Raw genomic sequence first — 17,315 nt, 5'->3', positions numbered from 1 at the left:
GCTGGTGTAATTTACAGTATTCAAACTAAACAAAGAAATGCAAGACTAATAAGAAACACGGCATATATAACACAATTCCTGATGTTATAGTTGTGTAATCTGTTAACATTTGCTAAAGGCTCTCATTGTATTTTCTCATTTGATGGTTGCTAAAAATGACTACACAGTGTAATTAGCTTAAGTGCATTGTTATTCTGAGCCTCATGCTTTTTAATTATTTAGAATTGCTTGAATTAGTCCAGTGCTATACGAGACATTCAGCTCTCTTGGACAATGAGTATGCATCTATGAATGGTGTAGGCTAAGACCATTGTGCATTCCGTAGAAAGAAGAATGGGAAAGGAAGATGCCAGTCTTGACACTGAGTCATGAGAAGACAAGACATGACATACTCCTGTACTGCAGCAGATAAACAGAAGACAAAATAGGATAGCTGCAAATGTGTTCAGATTTCCAGGGAGGGGGCATGTAAGGGAAAGAATTTCAATATTTTTTAAACCATATTTATAGTGAAAACTTAAGCTATCTTCCTGGCTCCAAACTGAGAAACTTTAGTAAATTTGTAAGTATGTTTGCATGTTAAACTCCACTCACAAAGAAATTCCTATCAGGTAGGTACCATGTAACAAAATCCTTAAGGGCAATGGTATACAATGTCTAGAAGTGAACCAAAATTTTGGCTCAGTTTGCAGCAAGAAAATATTTTAAGACTTATGAGTACTTAGCCCTGAAATATACTCATCTGGTCAAAATCTATATCTTTGATTGACTGAAGTCACTTGAAAACCACAGTAAAGATTCATATGCTAACTGTCCCAAGCATAGTTGGTGTGAGCATAACACAATGACTACTGACTAAAAACCCAGGCCACGGGCTGGCCTCTTGGAGTGAGTCTGAAGATCACTGTGTGGTCCATCTGGATGACTGCAAATCTCAGATCTGTTATACTTTCATTTGAGGAGGTTGGCTATTAATGCTTTGGCTATAGTATGGCCTCCCTGCTATCCATATATCTAAATGTCATAAAATAGCAATTCCAAATAAATAGTTGAGCTATATTTTAAAGTAAATAACTTTTATATGAAAACTAAAGATGTTAACAGCATCAACCTTAGGGGGAAAAGATATTCTTCATATAAATATTTAACACGTATGACTACAAAATGTAATCAGGCAAATAAAACTGACTACTCCCATTAATTTTAAATGACTGGACTTTTACGAAATTTTCAGTTGCCACCTTTTAACCAGAGGTTGACAGCATGTGGAATTTACTCATCAACCAATGCTTACAAATTGATAATCATTTCAGGTGATCTGGGAAAAATTACATATAGCTTCAACAAACTGATTAGTGGCTTTAAGTTAACAGATATTAAGATGCCTACTCAAAAAACCCAAACAGAAAGTGAAAGAGTTAGTGTGCATTCTATGTATATGGGAAAAACATGTTAGCCAAAGTATAGAACAAATATTGGTAGGCTTCCAGAACCTGGGAAATAATATAAAGACAAGCCATGGTAGCCAGACAGAACCTAACTACCATTCTTGACAGATAGTCACTGATAAGGAAGGTTTAACACAAGGCCCAAGAATGAAAAATGGGTAGCACAAAGTGAATAATCACGTTATTCAAACACCAGGTGCATACTGACTGGAGCACACAAGAGGCCAGGCCTTGAGAAGTCAACATTAGACCAAGGTCAGGGACTCAAAAAAGGACACCTAAGACAGAACAGCATCTATGTGTAGATTCCCTATGGTCAGAAACAAAGGGAGAGAGACAGGAGATCTGCAACAGGAACAGAATCTAGGAGGATAAAGTTATAGGGAAAGACACAGGAGATTTACACCTAGGTCAAAAGCATACAGATTGTGACCTTTAGAAATTATCAGGGTCACAACATGCTGTAGACAGAATTCTAATATTTAACTCCTCTGTTCACACAAAACACTGCAGTGGATAGGCGATTTGCAGGAGTGTCCACCTATGTACTGGTTCGTGGGCTGAAGCTAATTGCTCCCTACTTCTCATATCCATGAGTGTTGGGAAATATTACGTCAACTATGTGAAAATATGTTATGCTTAGGTTGCAGAATATCACTTTAACTATATAAAGGTGTATTACATTTGTTTTTGCTGCACTTATTAAATGATGAAAGATGTGTTGTTTGCTTGCCTAAGGCACCTGATTAGTCTAAGAAAAGATGAACAGCCAATGACTAGACAGTAAAGCAAAAGGTGGGGCTGTCAGGCAGAAAATAAGTAGGAAGAGGAATCTAGTCTTAAAAGAGAAAAAAGAGAAGAGAATAAGGAAGAGATGGGGATGTTCAGACCCAGCAGGCAAGCCAAACAGTTGGACATACAGAATGAAAGAAAGGTAAAAAGTCCCAAGTCAAAATGTAAATGAGGAGAAACTAGTTAAGTTATAAGGGCGAGTGGGACAACCATAAATAAGGTAGAGCATTCATAATAATAAGTCTCAGTGTCAGATTTGGGGAGCTGGATGGTGGACCAAAAGAGAGCCTGTGATATGTGTCATTCCAATGTTGGACTCAAATTTCTACATAGGGCCTGAGAAAGCTGAAAAAAAAAAACAGAAGGATATGACTCCTTTAAGAGACTCTGAAATACAGTGATCACTTGAGTAGCCTGCATGTTAAGTAAAAGTAAAAAGATATGTAAAAACACCTGTCACAGTACAGGGTACCAACTACCTAGAGCTGGCAAGGTTAGATGCAGCTCCCACTTGAAGGTGGCTCTTGGCCAGGCTCAAGGGGCATAAAGTTCAGCTTTCAGAAATGAGGTAGGGAGGAGCCAACCCTCAGTACAAAGCTGCTTAGCAGTAACGTTTGGGTCATATGGTCAGAAAAGGCTAGAGACATGCAGTAAAGACAGGTCTAGTTGGAAAAGAATCTCTCTTAAAGATGCACATAAACTTAAAAAGGAAAAGAAATTGGGTATAGACAGGTCATTGAAAAGAGTACATATAAATAATAAAGTTTTAAAAGAGAATAAAGTAATATAAAAAAGAATAAGCCACATAAAGAGGGGACATACACACATGGAGTCTGGATCCTCTGGCGCTGTGTTGACTTTGACTTTTTTTGAATGTTGATGAGCGAACAACAGTTGCTGAGAGACAGCTGCTGGATTGTAAAACGGTTGTTGAAGTAAACCAGCCTAGATACCTTATGGATGTCTTAGCTTTAAAATGGAAGTTAGAAAATATACTGGATTAGGGAAGAGGTTATGCTTTTGTTTCCATAGGAAATGAAGGCTGTGGGTTCCTTCAAGGTTAACAGAGGTCAGATTTCATGGGGGAGACCTCCTGAAAATCTTGGCTACAGGCATCCATAAATAAAGCAAGAAAAACTTTGGGACAGTGAGACACTTCTGCTCCTGCCAGCACCAATGTTCTTTATATAACAATGATTGGTATCAAAGAATCACCAAATAGAGTTTCCTTTCAATGTGGTAAAGCTAGCCATTTGGGAAACTGCCCTTGTCTTGACTGCTGATAGTATGCTGTCCATACTGGACAAACAGGACACAAAAGAAAAGGACTGCCAAACTTTACCAAAACAAGGTAGAACAGTCCTTCAAAATTCTTCTTTCAAAGGTAAGTCTGTCAAATACTGTAAGTGTGTAGACCAAAGCTGGATGTTCTAATATTACAGAGCAATCATCAAGGCAGCCATATGATTCTATCATTTCTATGGTTTGGGAGTCACTTGCACCGTACTTCCTGTTTACTCAGGTAATTAATATTATATATTTCTGGGGTCTTTGATAGTATTGAACACTAGATAGTTATAGCTACAGTTTTCCTTACTTGTGATAGAAGGCAAATTAGGTCCAAAATTTGGACTCACCAAAAGAGGATAAAAAATGAAGTATTTTCTCTGAATTTGCCAAATACAAATGGACTGAATATTGTGAATGTAATTCTTACTTGATAACGGTTCTTATTATATATAGTTTTACTATGTTAAAGTTAAAACTATTCTTTTTTATTTAGACAAAAGGGGCAAATGTTTTGGAATATTATTTTAACTATGTAAAGATGCATTCCATTTCTTTATGTTGCAGAATAATTTACTTTAACTATGTAAAAATGTGTTATACTTATTTATGTTGTATTTGTTTAACAATGTAAAAATTTGCTGTTTGCCTGCTTAAGGCACCTGATTGGTCTAATAAAAAGTTAAATGGCCAATAGCTGAACAGTAATGAAATAGGCACAGCTGGCAGGCAGATAGAATAGGTAGAAGGAGGAATCTAGCTAGACAGAGAGAAGAGAAGAGAAGAGAAGAGAAGAGAAGAGAAGAGGAGAAGAGAAGAGAAGAGAAGAGAAGAGAAGAGAAGAGAAGAGAAGAGAAGAGAAGAGAAGAGAAGAGAAGAGAAGAGAAGAGAAGGAGGGAAAAAGAGAGACACCAGGGGCCAGCCAGGCAGGTAGCTATCAGACAGACAGACATGGAATAAGAAAGAAAGTTAAAAAGTTAAAAGGCCCTGAGGCAAAATACAGATGAAGAGAATCAGGATAATTTAAGTTAGAAGATCTAGTGGGACAAGCATAGGCTGAGTATTCATAATTAATAATAATCCTCCATGTCATGATTTGGGGTTTGGTTAGTGACCCCGAAAGAAAGCGTGCTATACTTAAGCATTATTAATCTGTAAACACTGTTAACCACAATCTTTCTTGGTTGATATTTGAGTGACTTTCTACAGGACTGTGGTCTTTTTCCACTCAAATAGTCATTCTTAGCAACCTATGCATGGCTAGAAAAGGAATATATTAAACTGCACAAAGAAAACAGCCAGACTTTATTCTGAAAATTTGCTGCCATAACTATGCTACTTACACAATAAAAATAAATTACCAGGAAAATAAATTAGAAGCCAAGCAAAAGAAAATACATCTTTCTTTTTTCTTTTTTTTAATATTAGTAAACTACACCAAATGCCAATAAATGTTTACAAATATTTATTCTCAGCTTCTGCATTTTCCATAATACTTCAACCACTTTTGGAAGCCCCATCTGTATGTATGCTACATCATCGTATAAGTAGCATATGTAGAGGCAGAGATCCTGGACAATCCAATCTATGCACATACATTATCATACATTGTTTCAGAAGGCTTGTTTTTAAGTTTAGAGTAACTCCCTGTAAGGACCTGACCTGCGTTTCAAAGCAGTGTTTCTCAGCCTGTGAGTTTTGACCTTTTATGGGAGTCAAACAACCCTTTCACAGGGGACACCTAAGGCCATCAGAAAACAGATATTTACATTACATGTCAAAACAGTAGCAAAATTATAGTTATGAAGTAGCAATGAAATAGTTTTTTGGTTGGGAGTCACTACAACATGAGGAACTGTATTAAAGGGTCACAGCATTAGAAAAGGAATAATGTTCTCTGAGTCAATAAAGACACTGATGCACAGGGCACCATGGAGTGGTCTCTCTTTGGTCACCTGGCACCTTACTGTTTTGTGTAACTTGAGTTGCTAATCCCCAACTTTTAAAACTCTATGACAGAGAAGAAGTCAGAAATAACTCCATTCGAAGAGTTCCTCTGGGCTTACAGATGCAGTGCAGTGGCACAATGCTTGACTACTATGTGCTAGGCCAAGAGATACAGAAAAGAATAGCACAGCTTAAAAAAAGTTCCATGAAATCTCACCAACATGAACAAAGATAACACAACAACAGATATGGTACTGGGAAGGTTCACAAGGCCTAAACCCTAGACAAATGCTAAGAGTGGAAGAAATAAGTCAGTCTCAGGAAAGAGCACACCAATTGGGTATCCAACACCAAACGGTCAGACTAAGAATAGATATACATACAAATAAGCAGTAGTATTTATTTCTAGGAATACACACACACATACACGTGCAACAACAGTTAAAGAGAGGACATGAATCTGAAAGAGAAAGGGGAATATATGCAAGGGTTTAGAGGGGGAAGGGGAAAGTGATATAATTATAACCTAATTTTGAAAAGGTGCCATCCTAAATTCAGTCAAAAGAATTCTAAACTTGTGATCACTTACAGAGAGATAATGCTCAGGTTATTTCTGATAGTCTTAGATTTACAACATTCCTAAGGCCCTAGGTTTTTAAAGATAGGAAGAACTGTGTTAAAGTATAACAGCAGTAGGAAGGTTGAGACCAATGCTCTAGAACATCCTCTAAGATGTTCTAAAGTCAACCCCATCAAACCCAGTACTACAAGGGACAATAAATATGAAAGGGCTGAGAGGTGACAGATATTATGATGCCTATGTTAATGTCTGTTGCAAAAGTATTCAACAAGCAGCTACTGCACGTCAAGGTCATTCTGAAAATGAAAGTCAAACAGAAAAACTATGTCCAGGAAATTCTATAGAACATCTCAGAAGCCTTAAGCTCAAGTTGCTTCTGTCTCTGAGAAGAAAGGCCACAAATCAATATTATACTGGGATTTGGTGTCAACAGTCTAATACATATTTAAAACAGAAACAAAGAACAAAATGTGAAGTATTTAATTCCTTAATGACTATCAATTTAATACCATAAAAGGTATGATTATTGACAGAAAATTTTAAATTCTGCCTTCCTATCTGGCACCCCTCTCCCGCTACACACACACACTTGGGGCCAGGCACACTGGGACCTCAGCCTTCTTCAGGGCACTGTGTCCTTTCAAGCACGGGCCTTCTCCCACCTGTCTTTTGGCAGAAATACTTCCACAGCTCTCCTGTCATCCACCACACCTGGTCATACCTGATAATCCATTTTAAACACCTCTTCTTCAGAGAAGTCTTTCTTAGACCATGTTTGTAAGGCTCACATACTTACATAAGACATGGCACTTTTCGTGGTATTTAGTATAGCTAAAATTAACTGGACCATTTTCTTAATGCCTTTCCTACCCACCAAACCTGTCTATTGACAGGTTCCATTACCACATCATTCCAGCACTATGGAAGGAAAACTGACATCTTATTCAAAACTGCTAAGTGCCCTTTAGTGTCCCTAGGCTCCTATCTTCTCTAGTATCCTCTTCCCTGTGCTCCCTGACACCGAGCTTCATGCCTGGTGCCTTCCTTAAGGTCAATCAACTACTTCTGAGATTCCCTCCTGATATCATCATTGACGTCAACCTACTTCTGACCAGGTGGTAAAACTTTGCATTTCCAACACACCCACAGAAATTCATTTGCAAAACTGTCTACTTAAGTAACCTCCTCTCTAACTACCAGTATTCCACAGTCTTCCAATCTCTCCCAAACAACATTCAGACCTTCCCTGCTTCCAAAGCCCTGGTTAGTCCTATCTCTTCTGACCTCTATGGCTTCATCTAACCCTTCACTCTCCTATATTACCCAATCAGTCTCTTCTAGGTTTTGTCAACTGGACAAAAAGTGAGAAAGAATCATCAAAAGTTATTAATAGTCTCCCAGCCCTCCTGTGACAGCGCTCATCAAAGCACACTGGTGAGCATCAAGTAACACATGTCCAACATAGAGAAATGGCCCTTGCTCTACCACAGTGGACAGACCACACTCATGCTTCTGGCCTTGTTCTGACATGAGGAAATAGTTACCCAAGCCTCTCCACAGACTCCCAACTCTATCTCCTGGTTTCTCAACCTCCAGTTCTTAAATCCCACAGGGAAGTTTAAGAAAGCTGTTTTAGAATGCCTGGACAACACTAACATTCTGTCTGTGAGATCGATGCAAACTTCCCCCTTACCTGATGCAACAATGGTGCTTGCCCACAATGTGTTTTCTATACTGAGACTTTCATGAATGGGAGGGTCACTGTCTTCCTGTTCAGGGAAAAAAAACAAAACAAAACTGGAAAATTAGCAATGTTCTATTCACATTTCAGGTATCTGCAGTGTTAGAAAAGAAGCATGCCCATCTTCTAAACCCAACTAACTACAAATATAAGTTTCAAGGGAAATATAAAAACCTGAAATTACAATTTGATTTATCTATGCATAAACACTTCAGTGCTTACATTTATAATAAATAATTTTAAATTTTCATAGGTGCACTTATGGTATGCTGATTATTTGTAGAAAATAGGATAAAATATTTTTTAAAATGGATGGTACAAACAATACTCCTAATCTGAGATTCACTTTTCCTGGAAAGTTTAAAAATTAATATTAGCACAGACATAACCATGAATAAACAATTTCATAAGCATGGAAGAATTTCCTCTCCTAATTTCTGTCAAAGACAAGGGTTATTCTTTAAAAGATAAATATATTCATGAAGAGCAAAAAATGCTTCTATGACTATTAGTAATAACACACACAGGAAGAAGAGGTCGCCTCTCAAAGCCCCCTTTTTAAATACAATGTGAGATATTTTTCATTAAGCAGAACTTAAATACAAGCTGTTTGTTGCTAATATACATGTGAACACCAAATGCACCCAAATAGCAATACTATGATATGTAGTAGCACAAACAGTTTAGTTTTATATGCACGTTTCATGCTGGTATCCACGACATGTAGCAGCACATACAGTCTACTTTTACATGGACAAGTTTCATGCTGACGTTCACAATACGTAGTAAGACATTCAGTTTAGTTTTACATGTACATGTTTCATGCTGATGTTCAGAGATAAAATCTAAAGTTGAGAATGTCACCCTGCTGTGGGTTTCTCCTCTGAAGGCTGTGAATACTATTAATGAATAAAAAAACTGCTTTGGACAGGGCAGAATTTAGCTAGGTGGGGAAAACTAGGCTGAATGCTGGGAAAAAGCAGGTGAAGTCAGAGCAAAGCCATGGAGCCACTGCCAGAGACGGATGCACTGAAACTTTGCTGGTAGGCCATGACCTCGTAGTGATGCACAGATTAATGGAGATAGTTAAATTGAGATGAAAGTTAGCAAATAAAAAACTAGAGCTAATGGGCCAAGCAGTGATTTAACTAATATAGTTTCTGTGTGGTTATTTTTGGGCTGAGTCGGGTGGCCGGGAAACAAACAAGCAGCCTTTCCAACAAATTGGCTCGTCAACGTGGTAGACTAAATCCATATAAAACCTGAAAAAGCTTAAAAAGTAATTATAGACACAAAAGAAGAGAGTTAAGAATAGTTTGGTAGCAGCATTTTCTTGGGTGGGCACTGTTTGCTAGAAGCAATCAGAGGCATGGCTCCTTTAGGAGAGGTTTTCCTGATTCAGCGGAGCAGAACAAAAAGCTGTACTCTTTGAAACGGCAGCTTTCTGGGCCCTGTCACCAGCATATCAGGAGGCTGAGCAATTAAATGGGGTTTGTAAGCTGCGTGTCACAAACTGCTTAATGGCTCAACATAGACCCGCTGCATATGGGGTCTGGAACTGGGAACTGGGGCGGTGTGCACAGCTCAGAGGCCGTGTGAACGGACCACTTACATCATTTTGGGCTGGGCAGAGAAAGCAGGCAGTGCCATATTTCCCCTAGCAACGGCACAGATTAAGTTCATAAGAAGGACTTAGCATTTTAAGAAGCGCTTCTGATCAGAAAATAATTACAGATATACAATAAAGACAAATCCAGATGGAAAAGACCTTTAAATGGGTCACAGTGTTGGATAAATGTATGTAGGCTTGAGAAAGAGAAGAAAACATATGTTTTTTTAAAAAATAAAACAAAGTCTTTAAAGGGACAGGGTACAGACAGTCATAGATTAAAGGAGTAGAGATAATAAAATAAATATGAAAAAGTAATATAGTAAAAACAAATAAGCCATGTAAAAACGAAAAATTCCCAGAGAGTCTGGATTATGTATATTATTGTGTTTTCTTTGAATTGTTTGACTGTGAAGGAGCTAAGTACAGAGAGACATTTCATTGTATGGGCTACTAAGCTAAACCAGCATATAAATTATAGAGATATCATGACTTACAAAACTGGGTCTAAGGATATATTGTTTTGGAAAAGAGGTTCTTCTTTTGTTTCCACAGAGGATGAGAACCTGTGGAATCATTCCAGACTAATATGGTTTGATGGCTCAAGATGCCCTGAAAGGTCACTGAACACCCCCAAAAATTACTTCAGCTAAGAAAAAGCAGGAAGCAGTTTGGAGAGAACTATGCCCATATTCCCAAATATGATTTATAAATGTTTGTTTACATTGAAAGGGGGATATGCCATAGAAAATTGCATTGGCATGGATCTTGGCTTATTGATACAAATTTAAGGTCTATTTTGTTATATGTATGTGAATTTCTGATCTTGATTAAGGTACTATGTTTGTTCAGCACATTTAAAAAAATGTAATGTATAATTAAGAAATTTAATTTAATAGATAATCATCTATAACAGGAAAATTTGTAGTAATGTTAATTAGGTTTTCTAGATGTAACAGAGATGTATTTCAGATAGATAGGTATTCTTGAAGTCGTTCAGAGACCTTCAGAAAAAGGTATTTAAATGTTTTAAGAACTTAGGACTTTTCATGACAATGAGACACATCTGCTCCTGGCAGCACCAGTCTACATCAAGAGGATGATGGACATCAAAGAGGCTCCTTATGGAGTTGGCTAGCCATTTGGGTAAAGAAACTGCTCATCTGAAATGCTTGATGAACAGGACATGTAGGACATGCAGAGAAAGAACTGTTGAACTCGCCTAAGGTGAGATGGTCCTTCGGGGTTCCTGCTTCGTGAAATAGTCTGCAAGACATTCTTCAGGGCACAGAAGAAAGAGACTGACAAACTGCCAATATAGGTGGAACTGTCTTTGAGATGTCCTGCTTCACGGAAATGTCTGCTGGATACTATGGGTCTGTAGACTGAAGATGGATGCCCCAATGGTACAGAAGAACTTTGGGTGAATGTCCAGGTAGTGAGATGTCTCTGTCAATTCTAGAGTTTTGAAAGTTGCTTACAATGAACTTATTGTTTACTTAGGTAAATTATATCCTTCTGGAGTTTTCGATGGAGTTAAAGAATTGATAATTATAGTTTTCCTTAGTTATGATAAAAGATAAAATAGATATAAAATAAATATAAATATAACTGCAATTCTTGCTTGATAACTGTTTTATGTAATTTTACTATGTTAAAGTTAAAACCTTCCTTTTTATTTAAACAGAAAAAAGGAGGTGATGTGGGATTCCCCTCTGTATGCTGTAAATACCATTAATGATTAAAGAAACTGCTTTGGACCTATTGCCGGGGAGAACTTAGCTAAGCAAGAAAAACTAAACTGAATGCTGGAAGGAAGAGGGCATAGCTAGGAGAAAAGCCATGTAGCCCGGCTAGAGATAGATGCCAGAACCTTTGTAAGTGGGCCACAGGGTCGTGGCGACATATAGATTAATAGAAATTGGTTGAATTAAAATATAAGAGTTAGCCAATAAGAAGCTAAAGCTAATGGGCTAAACAGTGATTTAAATAATATAGTTTCTGTGTGATTATTTTGGATCTGAGCTGCCGAGCAGCTGGGAAACGAACAAGCAGCCTCAGTACAACATTACCCTAATGAACAGCTACTATCCATACTGTGATTGTGGGAGCCTTGCTGGAGTATAGGATCATAGGCGCCCAAAGATCTGAATCTGATAGTGACATGGTGAAGCAAATGGCCCCAATGTCTGCACAGGGCAAAAACAGCTCACATTGTGTCGACTGTTAGAATTTCTCCCTAAAACATCAACTTTCACAAGATCTTTATTATAACTTGATAATCTGCTATCAAGACACATACCAAAATAACAAAGAAATATGGGGAGAAGATAGAGTTTTGACCTATGGGTGTGCCTTTTCCGTTAATTGACCAGGCCATCTTTCTAGGTAATGAATAAATATATTTGACACAAAATTGTCTGATTAAAGACAAGGCAGAGAACCTAAACTCATATTTCTACTTCAAAATATTACCAATAATGCCAACATTTACAAAGTAAAAGGTTTTGCTTGTCCTATAGGTGCCTACAGCAAAATCAGTAATTATGAAACCTCTGCCTTCCTGCAACTGCTCAGGAACACAGTTTTAGAACTGTGTGACCACTGCATTCCTCTCCAGTACCGACAGAAGAGAGCACCCTAACCCTAGTCAGGCCCTGGGTTTTGGGTTTTGTGACTGTAAAGGCTATCATATCAGTAAGAGTTTAAAACATAGGCATGTTTTAAAACTACGTGTATCTTCATGTGTGTGGAGGGGAGGCATTGATGCTTAAAAAGAACTCTCCGAAAAACACAGAACAAAGGTTAATTCATGTCTGCTCTGGTTACACTACTCATAAATACAGGAATCTCACACATGTAGACAATTGCTCTACCAAAGACCTGTAGAGTAACTGTAGATCAGCTAACACTTCTATGTGGAAAACCAGAGGCTTAATTCAGCACAATATAAATGTTCAGGTGTGCAAGGGAAAACTTAGAGCCAAAATTTAAGGATGACAGAGTTATAAGCATGCTTATACTTTTATCAATTTACTTTGATATAATGAGGGTGATGAAATGTTTACTGGGGTTCTTCACAGGAACTCCCACATCATCACTAGTCTTTTAAAACACACAGACATTAAAGTAACCTACTTTCTATTTCCCAACACTGTCTTCTATAGACAATGCCAAGAATACACTGTTTTTTCTCCAGTTCAGAAGTGAATCACTCTTCAAGATAAACAGATAATGGTGATCTAAGGAAAATTGGGTTTACTTTATTTAATGGTTTAATAGAACAAAAGAATCAACTTTTAGAAAACACAGGTCATTTTGATGGACCACATTGCTTTTTGTTTGACATTGTGGCTGAAATGAAATGACAACTTCTGAATCACTTAGAGAGTATGGTTCTGATAAATACTGTTGGAGAGATAGATCCAGATGCTCTTTGCTTTATTTACTAAATACAGCCAATATGGTATAGCCTTCAATTCTATATTTGTCTAAGAGTTTCAGCAATGGGATGCAGATACTTTTTGATCTGCACACTTATCATTTTATAAAATTACTACGTAACTACACATTTCTATTATACCCTAACAATTTATATCATTGTCACCTAAAGATCATAACATAAACAACTATAGGGTTAACGTTTGCCCTCTACACATGGAACAGTAACAAACTTATCCAATACATTAATAACTGAAAATTAAAGAGGAACTCTCTACCTTCTACAGGCACCAAGAGCCCACAACCTTGGCAGCACACAAGGCCATGCCAACCACTATGCTAAGCTATCCTACAGAGTGCCATGAGTAGGTGAAGCCTCGTGCCTCAAGAGAAGAAGCAGGGCTGTCTTTTGTGAATGGTAACTGGTCTGTGCAAGCCCTGCAGGCACACCAGGAAGGGTGTGGACAACCTTCCCTTTAGCATGTCCTTTATTTACCCAGTGAGCACAAATGCACATATTCCTTTAAAGCGCTTTCTAAAGGCACAGTGGTGGACTGAAGTTCAGCCATCAGAAAGCACAGGTAACAAACTCCCAAAACTGGGGGTAGGGCCTAGTCTAGACAGCAAAAATATATAGCCAGGAAGGGTTACAACAAGAATCTGTTTTAATAAAACCAAATTAACAACACAACACAAACCTCTTCCTCAGGTTTCCTTAATAAAAAGTGTTAGAGATTATTCACACATGTTTACCAATTGGCTTACTATTTTCCCTTTATGTCAAACTCTCAGAGACAGAGAGGAGTAAAAGCAGGTAACAGTCTTTACAATTATCTGAAGTGGAAATAAATTTTATACAATTTAATTTTAGCAATGTAGACTGTTTTCCCATTTCCTATAACATGTTATCTTTTCATGGTTTTCCTTCATTTCTGTCATGCGAGTTACAGTCTGTAAGTATTAAGTATATCAAATACATATCATAAAAATCATTCTAAAGTTCTTTACCAGTCTCATGCATAAATAATAAAGATTGGGATGACAAAAAGGAACTTGAAAACCACTTTTATGTTTGGTTTCTTTTTCCTTAGGATTATGTAGTTTGAAAAAAAAAGAATGCACTTTGAAGGAACAATATCAACTATTCTAAACCCAGGCAGGGAGCTGTCCAATGTTCTGACAGGAAGAGGCACAAATAAAGAAGTGTTGTGGCTTCTACAAAAAAAAAACAGGGTAGAAAACTCAGAGCAAGGGTACATGGGAGTATGTTGGTAATGGATAACAAAAAGTATTGGCCCACTTTTGACCCTGTCTTTCCAAGGTACGGCTTATGTCTTAAATAAAAGGAAAAGTTAGCATCTAGCGAAAAGGCAGAGACCACTTTCAGTGGCCCAAGATGTAGGAGGGTAACTGTTGAGGGAAGCTGTTAGTTTGCTCCCAGCTTCCCAGACCACAAAATAATCACTCAGAAACTATATTATTTGCAATACTGTTTGGCCAATAGCTTAAGCGTATTGCTATCTAGCTCTTACATCTTAAATTAACCCATTTCTATTATTTTATATTTTACCATGAGGCTTGTGTTCTACAGGCTAAGTTCTGGGGCATCTGTCTCTGGAGGTGGCTACATGGCTTCTCTCTAACTCTGCCTACTGTCTTTTTATATCTCTTTCAGACTTGATGCACACTGTGCAGCCAGATTATCCCAAGATGTAAGAGGGGGAATTCCAGCACACTGTGCAGCCAGGTTGCCCCAAGATGTAGGGTGGTGACTTCCAGTACACTATACAGCCAGGTTGCCCCAAGATGTAGGAGGGTGGCAGACACAGACTCACTCACAATGTGCTTGACTGTGTTAGAGTCACCAGGGGCAACAAAATGCACAATGTATGTACCACCACAGCAACTTCAGAGTGATGTACTCCAATTCCTAATACAGTTTCCAAACTGACCCCCAACAGGGGTAGCTTCTTTACTGTACTATACTAAAAAGTATACAGGATTACCACTTTAAAACAATGTGGTAATTGGTAAACAAAACAACTAATACTTTTCTAAAATTAAATTGAATTTAAATTTCTAATTAAAAAGGTACTAAATGTCATTTTCTTTATTTATACTTGAAAAGTACATGCAAAATTATTTTCATACTTTATTAATCTAAAATTCTAGACTGATATATTTAACAGAGAAAAACAAACTGGCTAAAAATGTCAAATGTGGGTACAAAAAGGCCATTTACCTGAAGTGTGCTCCTTAGATACGACCTTAATAGACACAAGTAAAGGTACGTCAAGTTCAAGCAGAGCCTGAAGGAGCTGTGTTGCCTTTCTGCATGTTTGGGGGCTACCTTGGAATCTACCTCCATGAGCATCCACAGCGGGCAGCATGTGCAACTCTGTATAATATAGGATAGTCCCTTTCCTGCTATGTCCCTCTGAAATGAAACTCTGGATATGCAGTATTGCCCATAGTGCTCACTCACCTCCCAAAAATATTTCTTTGTTTTAATAAATCACAGACAAGGCTTAGATGTTAACATTTTAGATGGCTCTGGTAGTATTAACTCTCTAAAGGAGCAGAAATGTGTACACAATGTAAAACTAAGACAAACAGTAATTCTGCTGTGTTATGAGAGATGGGAATGACCCTCATATAAAAAGCTTCCTCCTCCATCAACCTCACACTGAATAACAACAGAGCAGGCACACATAGACCTCTTCTAGACCTGGGCCCGCACCCATTTTCCTATTCCCCTTCTCATTGGCCTAAGTATAAGTATATATGTTTGTGTGTGTGTGTGTGTGTGTGTGTGTGTGTATGTCTACATGGATATGTGTGTGCATGTGTATATATATATATATATATATGGGTTTGCAGAGTTTCTCTCAAAACCTGCCTTTATGCATCCATAATGCAAAGAACATACATTTTAAAGAACCTATGTGTTTTCTAATTAGTGTTTCTGAAAATTCTGAAAAGCATAACAAAGGAAGAGGTGGCATTCATCAGACCCAGAAACCTGACAAGTTAGGATACTACAAATCACATCAGAGGGGAAAATGCTGCTCAGATCTCCATGTCTTGGTCTGATTTCTGCTGTTATAACAGAATCTCACAGACTAGGAACACATAAATAATACAAGTATATCTGTGGTTCATGGAGGCGGAAAAGTATGAAATCAGGTGTAAGGCCCTTCAGGCTGCATGTATTATGCCAAGAAGTTTTGAGTGGCAAGGTTACAATGCATATGATGGGGAGGAAAAAGGAAAGCTGAACCCGTCCTTTGATCAATAACACACTCCTATGACAATTATACCATTTCTACAATAGCACCAATCATGTATCACAAAGCATAGTGACTTAAGCACCTCTTAAAGGTTCCACGAACCAGTACAGCTATGCTGAGGATCGAGTCTCCAGCACAGGAACTCAGGGACACCTTCTTAGAGTTTCTATTGCTGCAACAAAAGCACACTACCAAAAGTAACTTGGGGAAGAGTTTATGTGGCTAACACTTCCTGATCCCAGTCAGCTGATGAAGCCAAGGCAGTACTTCAAACAGGGCAGGAACCTGCAGGCAGAAACCAAAGCAGAGGTCATGGAGTAAACTGCTTATCAGTTTGTACCTCATTTCCTGCTTAGCCTGTTTTCTTAAGACAATCCAGTATCACCTGCACTGCACACAAATGCCTGGACCCTTCCACATCAATTAACAATCAAGAAAATGCCCCTAGGCCAAACAGATGGGGGCATTTTCTCAATTGGGGTAACCTTTTCTCAGATGACTCTAGCTTGTGCCAAGTTGAGAATGTGTGTATATATAAAAATGTATAAACAGAAACACGTGCAATATGAACTACCAAGGAAATAATGTGTTGCCAACATACTGCAGCTTCCCTGGTCTAGTTTTTGAATTGTAGCAAGCTATAGAAGTACATGAAAACTACAGAAACTCATACATTAAACCTTTTCTTTTAAGTAACGGAGCCTTGAAGAAGACACAGAAAATGCTCAACAGAGAGCAATGAAGGAGGTCAGTACAAACAAGGCATTGTCATTAAATTCAAACGGTATCTGGGGAACAGAAAGCCTAGCTTCGAACTGTGAATATGCACCATGGCACATAAAGCTGACTCTCTATATTCTGAGGTTCTGCAGATGAAGAATCTCTAAGAAATAAATAGAAATAAATAATCTAGAAAGTTCCACAAAGTAAAACCTAATTTTCCCATGCTCTGCATATTTTGGTAAGCCCACACAAATGAGAGGAGTAAGGACACCATGCTACCACCTGCTCCTAACTAACACATTTTCAGTCTCTGCAGCAGCCTGTGGGCATCTCCAGTTTTATTCAACTTGTCTCACCTATATAGTTGGCCCTAAAATTGGTATATCTTCACTGAACATGTTAGACTTTTCTTCCTTATTCTAATTCCCAAACTAATACAACAGAACAGCTATCACAC

The 17,315-nt window shown here is 38.0% G+C and overlaps 1 protein-coding gene across 7 annotated transcripts in view; it reads right to left on the bottom strand.

Moving 5' to 3' along the window:
* Nucleotides 1-17,315, bottom strand: part of Atp9b (ATPase phospholipid transporting 9B) — a 218,779-nt gene that overhangs the window by 115,444 nt on the left and 86,020 nt on the right. For 6 of the 7 annotated variants that reach the window (XM_085676363.2, XM_085676368.2, XM_085676362.2 and 3 more), the window contains exon 10: nt 7,748-7,823. The exons of the other annotated variant lie outside the window; for it this stretch is intronic. In XM_085676363.2, the coding sequence (XP_085532489.1) occupies nt 7,748-7,823 (76 nt within the window). The remainder of the gene's footprint in view (nt 1-7,747; nt 7,824-17,315) is intronic. 7 annotated transcript variants of the gene reach the window in all.

Source organism: Myodes glareolus, chromosome 13, assembly GCF_982192425.1.
Source record: "Myodes glareolus chromosome 13, mMyoGla1.1, whole genome shotgun sequence".
Taxonomy (NCBI): Eukaryota; Metazoa; Chordata; class Mammalia; order Rodentia; family Cricetidae; genus Myodes; species Myodes glareolus.
Note: the sequence above shows the minus strand (reverse complement) of the source record. Positions and strands in the feature narration are given on the sequence as shown.